Source organism: Electrophorus electricus, chromosome 6, assembly GCF_013358815.1.
Source record: "Electrophorus electricus isolate fEleEle1 chromosome 6, fEleEle1.pri, whole genome shotgun sequence".
Taxonomy (NCBI): domain Eukaryota; kingdom Metazoa; phylum Chordata; class Actinopteri; order Gymnotiformes; family Gymnotidae; genus Electrophorus; species Electrophorus electricus.
The window spans coordinates 4,533,166-4,543,304 of record NC_049540.1 but is presented as its reverse complement, the minus strand read 5'-3'; the positions used below and the strand labels follow the sequence as shown (position 1 = coordinate 4,543,304).

Here is a 10,139-nt window from a genome sequence, read left to right as displayed (position 1 = left end):
TTATTTTGGAATACTATTTAAAATGATAGCGCACACTTTCCTCGCGCTGTCGCGTAGTCATAGAAACGAGTAACTACACAAGAGGCGTGTATTGCGATGTGCAACTAGAGAGGTTTTGCTACGCGGGCATATCAAACTATACGCAACGTTTGTAATTTCGCACGTAACTTGGTCAAAGTGTTTTTTTTTCAGTGTTTCAAGACTGACCTAAAGAGACGAAATCTCCCTGGGGCGCTCGTTCCCCGTACACTGTCCTAATATTGATATGGAATCCTCATGGATGCAGAAAAGTCCACCTTTTCATTACATGCTTCGGGCCTCTGGACAAAGTGAGGTTTGGCACGATTTCACCGAGGAAGCCAAATTTCGCCAGTACGGCTGGCGTTGTTCTACAAACGAGGACACCTATTCAATTGCTACACTCATGGGAAACTGGTCCGAGAAGAAGCTTGACGTCAGGCGTGCTAAGTCAATTCATCGCCCATTGCTATCGCAGGTTAGTAGCTACTGCGGTATACAGAAAGGTTATATGCAACAGGGAAAAGACATGCCTTTATTTCAAAACGTCGCACGCATTATTTTTTTTCGCAGTTCTCTCACTACTTTGAGACAACGTACTCTTATGCTTATAATAAAGAAGAGAAACGCCCGATTTATAGAAGTGAGTAATCGCTTTATATATTCCAGTATCTTCTATCTTTTTTAAAATTGACGTATGCGCTGTAGCATGAAAAAATGCTACTTAATTTTGAAGAAGGTATCTGTTGTGTGTCGTTTCAGCTTTAAAGAGAGAGCCCAGAAGCTTTCCTGGTCATCAACCTGAACTGGACCCTCCCCACACCAAGTGTGCGCCAAACTCCTGCTACAGACTAAACTTCAGCTGCTCGACAAGACAGACCCCAGCGCTTGGGCAGACGAGCGCTAGAGATCCAGGCACTCTCACTGCTGAGGAGTCCCAACAGTAGATTCAAGTCCCCTTTCTGTTTCATACGTCAGTATGGTGTGCACGAAGCACTGCTGTGAATAACCCAATAGCAAGATCCTGTTAGGTGGTAAGCGTCTGTGTGGTGGTCTCACATAAATGCTGACAAGGTTGGATCACATGACACGTAAATCTATCAGAACAGATATGCAATATCAGATGTTGAAATGCTTATCAGATTTATTGGTATCAATGCTCAGACCTTAGCAATGCCTACATAGAGCAGTAAAACGACTACTTAAGTTCCATAAGAGTTATTAAACAGTTAACCAAGTTACCTGTTGTTTTTGAATTTTCACATGATTTTTAATATTTCATCACCGCTATTACGCAAACGTAGAGCTATCTTGGATACATATTGTTCGGCGCTATCAGCCATGAGGCCTGTTGATGCTGTGAACAGAAAGCGCCGAGGTTCTCACCACTGGGATATAGGCCTTTGGCACGATTCCGAGACAGGTTTTGCTGTTTACCCTATTTCTGGTTTATTGTAAGTGAATAAAATAAACTGGTCCTAGAACAGTGTATAAGGACAACTTCGATCCCGAGCATATGAAACGTCTACTTGTGCGCTCACTCCACTCACTTGCTCCACCTAGTGTTAAGAGTCCAATTGTATGAACAGATATTTTCTTCATATGTGGAGAATATATGAGGAAATAGTTTTTTAAAGTAGATGAAAACCTGTTTTAGTAAGTGTGCCTTGTTGAGAAATGGTACTGTTATTGAGTTTTATCAGCTTTGTGGATGGCAAATACACACAGACTTGAAATTAAAGTTATAAACATTCTTGCCTGCTCATACATGCTCTCACTCTTGGGCTGCTATAGTATTTTGAAATCACATTTATGTTTAGGAAACCCTAACACTTCTTGATCACCTCTGCCACTGATTTTGCAGTTTTACCATTTAGATCAGATTTCATGTCCCCTCTCCATTTTACTATACTGAGCCACATTATTGTTCATACACTCAGTCTGTTTTTCCTCAGGCTCACAATGACGTTTTCAGTCACCACAAATGTCAGGCTTGACCAGAAAACTAATATATCAGGAGAAACAGAAACCATCAACAGAAAGAGGTCACTTTTTTCATAAAAATTCTTATCCCTCACTACATGCACCCGATCTCTCTCTCTCTCTCTCTCTCTCTCTCTCTCTCTCTCTCACACACACACACTCACTCACTTTTTTCTTTTTTTATCTCTCTCTTTAATATATAGATATGTAATCTATAATTTATATTTACCCATTCTCTAGGCACAACTGCATCCTCCCATTAGATACAATTAAACAACATGTGACCCAGAACACATTTCTCACTTCTTTCAGAGTATGGGATTATGGTCTTAGGAATTCCATCACATTGTTTTTTCAGATGTGCTGATGTCTTTGCACCATTTCATCGCGGTCAATGCCCAAAAGGCCAGTCTTCCTACACCCAAACCCTCACAATATCCAGCTCCATGCATCTACTGTTTGTCACTGACTGGCTGCGGGAGACAAAGATCCCTTTTGTTTGTGCCATTTTGTGTGGTGGAGCAATAAGTTTTATAGTTAGTGGTCAAGGAACACAAATGGTGCTTATGTAGAATAACTGTGTTTCTCTACAAAAATGGTCAGTTTGTACTGCCCAACTGGACAATGTGGTTATCATTTGTGCGGTAATTTAATCCTTTGATGGGCATTAGCTTCTGTAGAGAGTATGCCTCTTTGCTTGTCAGAGACTAGATGGATGGTGATGAGTGTTCCTCCCCGAGGCCTGATCAGGCACACATGCAAAGATAAGGGGCGGGGCTTGGGTGGGGGTGTGTCAGCGTGGTGGGGATGGGGAAATGTGGGGTCAACAGGCTAGCATGATATGGTCTGTAGCAGATTTACTTCTTGATGGCAGGCTTGTCCTCCCGGGCGATGGGGATGGAGCGTTCTGGGGCTTCAGAGGGGCTGCGGGGGGCTGTGACAGTCAGCACGCCATCCGAGGAGAGTGAGGAGGTGACTTTGGCTGGGTCCACTCCAGCTGGGAGCCGGTACTTTCGGAGGAACTCCCGCGAGACAAAGCCATGGTCATCCTGAATGATAGGAGGCACGAATTTGACTTCTTGCATGGAGGCTTTAAACATACACTACTAGCCTGGTGTCTGAAATACACACCTAAATTTCAACTTAACATCTGCCTGACCAGCAAGGTCAGTGTTTCCAATAAATATTTATGTTCATGAGGAGAGAATGCTATGCTTGTTCGTGGTTACATGTTGGTGCAAGGATTTACCTGACGGTCCTCGTGTTTAGCATGAATCTCAATGTAATCTCCAATGATTTTTACTGCCAACTCCTCAGGGGAAAAGTGCTTCACATCCAGATTAACTATAAAATGGTCCTTTTCCATTTTCATCTAAAAGAGCAACATGAAAAAGACTTGCTGTGTATTATGACTTGTTGTTATAATAAAAGAATAGGCGTTTCGCTTGTTCTTGAAAAGCCTGCTGTACCACACTACCTTTATAACCCTCATACTGTTCTGACTTATGTCTCCAATTTACATGAATATGACAGTGATTTACATTTTCCACTGAGATAGATAAGCACACCTAAAGTTTTCTATGAACTAAAGAAACTGTCAAGCTACAATGTGTTCACTTAACGTAACGGTACATTTGGTTAAAATTTAGGAAGTATGTTGCTGCATTAGAAAGCATGCAACTAAAATATTTAAAATTATTTAATTCAATTTGGGGATCTATAGAGAATAAATAAGATCTATGAAATACTGTGATGGAGAAAAACAACTTTAAGTCTGTGTTTACTTTGGCTAGTAGCACAAGCCATCTCTTTGTCTGAAATATAAAAAATAATGTGGAGCTATATGTACATGTAATTCCAGAGATTTCCCAGATGTCCCCAGATTGACCACAGGTTGATTTGACAGGAAATAGCAACAATGAAAGGCTCCTCATTCCTATGATGACATGGAAAAACACTCACACTTTCCGATCTACTACTGCCAGGCACAGTGGCAGCAGAAGCAACTGTACCAAATAACTTTTACTTATTAGCCTGTAAGCACATCAAAGGAGAATGTTACTATCTCTTTTGCTCTGGCTCTGAAGTGGGTAAGGTTTGTTCTCATCTCATTAAGACTTGTTTGTGGTGAATCAATACAAAAGCCTGCTCACCTCTGAGAGCCCACTTGCCACCCAGCTGGGCCAGCGGAAGAAGGAAGATCGGGGGAAGTACAGCGAGGGGTAGGGGGTTAACGCATCACTCTCTGGGATATGTTCCCCGAAGTGCTGCTCAAAGATCCGGCTGGGGAAGAACGATGGCCAAAAGGAGCGGCGGAACCAAGGCTGCTGAATCGTAATGTCCATTTTGGCTTGTGACTCTAAACGATGCCACACTGCTTAAGAGAATCCTGGTGCCTGTCCTGCCACTGCACTTATATAAGCCATCAGTGATGGTCGCAGTGCCAGAGCCGGAAAGCTGGTGATTTATCTGGAACAATGATGTAAACTGTTTGCCTACCCCCCCATCCCTCCCACTCTTCTCTGCTAGCTGTCCTGTCCCTTTCTTCCAGACCCCTCCCTCTGTGTAGTTATCTAAACCAGTATTATGATTTCATTCAGTCAAATACCAGCTGGATTAAAGTGCAGGCTCTGGATAGTGGGCATTACCCCACCACCCACACATGTTCATGGAACTGGAAACTTTGCTGACCAAGACTTGCCATTGCTGAGGGAAAAGCCTCTGGATCTTTGGCTCCATTCTTGCAAATACCGAGGACCCAGTGAGCTATCTTTATGTCAGGGAAGATTAATTTAGATTATTTTCCATGCCCCAGTGCAGCCGTACACTTCTGAGGTCTGAGCCCCCAGTGGAGACCTTTTGTCTTTGGGGGAGCAGTGGATGAAAGACAAGTTTTTTCAGAGGCAGCTGGTAACCATTGCCGGGGTCATCTTGTGTGGCTGAGCCCCTTGCAGAGTCATGCACCTTCAGAAGGATGCATTACCCCACTGCCTGGCAGCAGTGGAGGACTTACACGAGCTGGCTCGAGTGCCAGGCACTGAAACCCTGGCCAGTTGGCATCAGAGCAGTCAGAGTCAGTGATTTATAAAGTCTCCAATGACTCAGTGTAAGAAACGAGAGAAAGATTAAATTTCATTAGTTAAAAATGTCTGCTTGTGCATCCGTTTTCCTGAGTCTCATATATGATGACACTTTATCCTTTAAGCTACAGAACAGGTGCCAGTCTGCTTTTCTTTAGGAGAAAAATGAGCACAGTGAATATTGTCATGTTAAACTGTTGTCTGTCCAAGTTCCAGTATTGTATCACTCTGTGTAAACCCCCTTGAAGCCACACAACACCAGCATGTGTGCCACAAGCTATTTCTAGACCCTCTCACTCTCCTGCCTTACTTGTACTCTTAACTGTTTGGTGCACTATAGCAAACTTTCAAGCAAGAAAGGTGCTACTTCCCTGTCCTTTCCATACTGCATACCTGCTACCGCTTCAATATGACTGACCGCACCGTTCCCCATGCCTACCCCATGAGCGTCAACTATGAGATGAGCACACCCGCTAGGATCTACGACCAGAACTTTGCAGAAGGTAAGTGAGCCTTTATGAGCATTAACACAAACACTACAACATGTAGTTTCAGGTAAGAATTTCAACAGGTTTTATTAGTTAAGCCAGTTTCACCTCCTAAACCTTTAGAAGTATTATGCTTACAAAGCTGAAGAAGGACCTCTGTCCAAAGCATCTTTTATCTTGAAAGTTTGTGTACTACACTGCAATTTTACTGCCTCTCTGTCTCTCTGCTCTGTGATGACAAGTTTATTCCAGCAATATAGTTCTTCAGAGGCTCACGTAAATCAAAGAGAAAATGTAAAAGAGAAAGACTGTAAATAAAATAATAACTTCTATACTTTAGAAGTTCTATACTTTTCTATACTTGTATACTTTGCTCTAATATAGCAAATCTCTTTAAGCTGTTAAATACATGTCTCTTTAAGATGTCAAATGAATGCTAAAAGTTCATGCAAGCTGTTTATTTGCCAGTGAACCAGCAAAACATGAGCCAAGTGAAGTGATGATTACCAGATCCACCATGACAGCATTTCATACTGGAGTGAAACACAAGGCCTGGGCTAAGATTTATATTTAGAATGCCATACATGACAAAGACTCCAGTGCCACCATATAAAAATAACCTGTTCCTCACTGCTGGACTAATCTTAAACAGACTGCTATATCCACAACTGACCAAGATTCAGTGGTAGTCATGTCATTATCTATAAATACTGGAAGATGTATCCCATAAAATAAGACCAAAATAAAATATTTCCTGAATGAAATCTGATTCTTGATCTAAGGCTTCCAGTGCTCATTGTAAACATTGTATGATGTAAGAGTTTGATGTAGGGGAGTGTAAGACTGTCTGTTTTCACCATGCTGGAAGGGAGAGAGTATGACGATGACACGGTTCATAGATTAAGGAACAGCACCCTAATCTGACACAAAGTTGCCTATTGTGGCCTCTGCCTTATGACACTGGCACATTTTTCTAAGCGTGCTGTAATCAAGGTGCATGCCTCAGAAAATCTTGATGCCTCCCATGGTCTTTCCGTGGATCTCTTCATTTTTTAAGATTAATGGGTATTTTACCCCCCCAAAAAAGACTAATTGTAGGTAGAAAACTGTATTGGTAAATTATCACAATAGCATAATGCTAACTTGTCCTTGCAGTCTTGAATTTATAGGTGAGGTATTTCTTCTCTTCAGTCGACACCAACTCTGAACTTCCACATTTGCCAAACTGAATGTTTTATTCCCACCCTTCTCCATCCACTTTTGGAGTATTCCAGCCAATGTAAAATCTAGCACGGGTTACAACTGTTAGAAGACACATTGTCACTTAGAGTATCATTATTACATGATGCGAACTCATGACTATTGGTCTTGCTTTTCACCCTGTACCTCTTCTGCACAGCATTGTCTCCTCAGGACCTAATGGTACCGGTCCTGTACCACGGTTACTACATCCGTCCCCGCATCACCAAGCAGCTGGACCGGGGCTTCTCCCAGGTGGAGATCGAGGATGACTGGTACCGTGTACAACTGGACGTGTGCCAATTCACCCCAGATGAAATGAGTGTGCGCACCGTGGACAACCTGCTGGAGGTGAGCGGGCGCCATGCGCAGAGGATAGACCAGCACGGATTCGTGAGCCGAGAGTTCACGCGCACCTACATCCTGCCCGTGGGCGTGGACCCACTGTTGCTTCAGGTCTCCCTCTCGCATGATGGGATACTGTGTGTGCAGGCGCCAAGGAAGGTGCAAGACGTGGAGCCTAAGATCAATCGGCTCAAGATTAAAATGGATGAGAAGGGAGAGAAGAGCTGCTCTAAAGTGGACTAAATTGGCCACACATACAAGTCATGTTCTGAAGTAGTTAACTGGCTTCTGGACAAAGACAATATTCAGCCATTTACTTGATCACACAGCCCCTGTTCACTTTTCCAAGCTTCTTGGCCTTGAGAAAATCCATGAAGGGTAAGGAGTTGACATTTTCCAGTGGTGCAGCCTCAGTTAATCCTGGGTAAAATAATTTGTCTGACAAATTAGAATTAGCAAAGTTTTAGGTGTACTCAAGATGTTTTTAAAGGAATGAGGACCAGGATCTCTCTTACTAGTAGATGTGTTACTCAACCCATAAATGGCCGCTTTTAAGAAAGTATCAACTGATTAAAGTGGCTTTCTTAATATTTTTTTGAGTGTAACATAATTTCTTCTTTTTGACAATAGCAGAAAAAACAATCAAACTTCAATAAACTACCAGAATTCCTGTCACCCATCATCTGACTATATCTGTCCTTCCATGCATCGGAAGTATTTTGCTTCATGATTTCTGTTATCCCTGAAAACCTGATTTTATTGAGATTAGGCACCTAAAGCACTGGGCCTACAGCCAGTGTGTTTAAGGAAAATCTGCTCATGCAGGGAGTAAAAAGACAAATACAAACTGAGCTAAAGCTGTTCTGACCATATAATCACTCTTCCATTTCAAACCCCATGTGCTGGAGTACAAAGCTAAATCAACAAAAGTCACTGTCTGATTACTCATGGACTGCACTGAATATAGATACAAATGACCGCAACTGCTGTTCCTACTTTTCTATTTAAAAAAAAAACCCTCCTTGACACTTCAGTTTATATTTCATCTTATTTTTTACAGAACCAAATGGTTGTGCATTAACTGACACCAAGCCTGGAACATTATGTTCTTTCTCTGATAAAGAAAATGCCAGTTGTTCAAAGAAATATATACACGGAATGGCCACTTTATTAGATACAACTACTATTTGCAGCTTCCCTATATGGAAAATAGACATGTGACCTCAGAATACAGAAATAAATCAAGTGAGCAATTTTCCATTGATAGGTTTCAATGCAAATCCACAATAAAAAGGGAAAATCAAGCGATTTGAGTGACTTTGAATGAGGCATGGTCATCGGTGCTAGACTAGCTGGGACAGGATTTCCTAAACTGCCAGCATTGTGGGTTTTTCTCATGCAATGGTGTAAAGAGTATACTGAGTATGGTGTGATCGTGGAAAAACATCAAGCGATAGGGGATCCTGTGCATGTAAACAACCTTTTGACAAAAGGTGTCAGGGGAGGATGCAATGAATTATTCTAGTGAACAGCCGTTGCACAATTAAGCAAATTGCATCTGAATACATCACTGGTGCTCCAATAAACATGTTGAATCACACAGTTTATTGTTGCTTAGCACAGATAGGCAATAACAGCAGATGAGCAGTTCGAGTGCCATTACTATATAAGCAAAATAGAAAGGCAAGACTCTAGTGTGCAAAAGAGTGCAAAGATTGGATCACTGAGCAGTGGAAAAACTTTATCGGATAAATCCAGGTTTCTGTTGATGCATGCTGATGGCAGGGTCAGAATTTGTAACAGCATGAACTGATGAGCCATTCCTGGCAGGTGTCAACAGTTCAGGCTGGTAGAGTAATGGTGTGAGGAATGTTTTCTTGGCACACCTTGGGTCCTCCGATACCTATTGATGGAAGTTTGGACAGTAGGGCTTACCTAATCATTGTGGCTGACCACATTCATCTCTTCATGGTAGATACTTAACCTATGTCAGAAGGACACTTTGAGCAGGACAATGCAGCACAAGGGATGTATAGTCATGGGTTGGTTCCAGGAACAAGACAGCAAGTTTTCCTTGTTCCTCTGGCCTTCATAGTTCCCAGATCTTAATCCTATAGACCATCTCTGGGACGAGGTAGAACAGGCTGTTCAAAGCATGTCAATACCTACATCCAATTTGTGGCAACTGCGATCTTGTCCACATTGGGCCAAGATTCCTGCAGAATGATTCCAACAGCTAGAAGAATCTATGCTATGAATAATTGCTGTAGTTCTGAAGGCCAAAGGCCCTGTATCTTTGCCAATATCACAACCACGTTCACCTACTAATAGGCAATGTCCAATTCCAGTGCTACATAGATCTGTTCCTATGCCACAACCTCCTGCTCCTGCACCTTGCTCCCTCCACACGTCTGTCGATGATGTTGCAGCAGTGCATCCTCCACTGACACAAGCACAATGACAGCAGCCTCTTTCAGACTGCATCACATGCCCTTCCCTGCTGAGGATTACCCCCATTGGCAAGTAGAGCATAAAGTAAAGAATACAGCAGAGCAAACTGTTTCTTCCAAGCAACATCTTCCTTCCTATGGCAGCAACTATATAGTTGCTCTATATTTGCCACTGATCAGGATCAACAAGAACATAAGACTGACTTTTTTTGGCTGCCTTACAGTTGATAACCCTCCTGTGCCATAGGTCACTCAGTTTAGCAGCTTCAAAAACTACACATGGCAGATAACCAAAGTGGTGACCCATCAGCAGAAATGCTGAGATTAGTCTTCTCAAACATGCTTAGTACACCAGCTTTCATTTTCACGAGATGAGATGAAAGCTTTACCAGCAGGGAATCCAGGGAATGTTGAGAAGAAGATACTGGATTCTAAGAGACTGATATGCAATGAAGCAACACCATCATAGTTGTGCTGAATGCAAAAAATGGCAGTGGAGTCAGTTGTGCCAAGAAGTAGAGGGGATATGTGTCATC

General features: G+C 42.4%; 3 protein-coding genes across 4 annotated transcripts; 2 read left to right on the top strand and 1 right to left on the bottom strand.

Annotated features, from left to right (window-relative positions):
* The first annotated feature begins 256 nt into the window (after positions 1-256).
* On the top strand, positions 257-1,515 carry c6h11orf1 (chromosome 6 C11orf1 homolog). Its single transcript, XM_027031828.2, has 3 exons — positions 257-496; positions 592-661; positions 781-1,515. Exons 1-3 carry the CDS (start codon positions 266-268, stop codon positions 963-965), a joined length of 486 nt encoding a protein of 161 aa, XP_026887629.1. The 5' UTR covers positions 257-265; the 3' UTR covers positions 966-1,515.
* cryabb (crystallin, alpha B, b) lies at positions 1,145-4,480 on the bottom strand. Of its 2 annotated transcripts, none has more exons than XM_027031825.2 (3): positions 4,155-4,480; positions 3,251-3,373; positions 1,145-3,050 (listed from the first exon to the last, which is right to left on the bottom strand). In XM_027031825.2, the coding sequence occupies exons 1-3, from the start codon at positions 4,344-4,346 to the stop codon at positions 2,859-2,861; spliced, it is 507 nt and encodes a 168-aa protein (XP_026887626.1). In that variant the 5' UTR covers positions 4,347-4,480; the 3' UTR covers positions 1,145-2,858. The 2 variants fall into 2 exon arrangements, with proteins under 2 accessions (XP_026887626.1, XP_026887627.1); XM_027031826.2 differs by lacking the exon at positions 4,155-4,480 and adding an exon at positions 3,851-3,954.
* A 664-nt stretch (positions 4,481-5,144) lies between these two features.
* hspb2 (heat shock protein, alpha-crystallin-related, b2) lies at positions 5,145-7,833 on the top strand. The gene is made up of 2 exons (XM_027031831.2): positions 5,145-5,584; positions 6,969-7,833. Exons 1-2 carry the CDS (start codon positions 5,491-5,493, stop codon positions 7,394-7,396), a joined length of 522 nt encoding a protein of 173 aa, XP_026887632.1. The 5' UTR covers positions 5,145-5,490; the 3' UTR covers positions 7,397-7,833.
* The last annotated feature ends 2,306 nt before the right edge of the window (positions 7,834-10,139 follow it).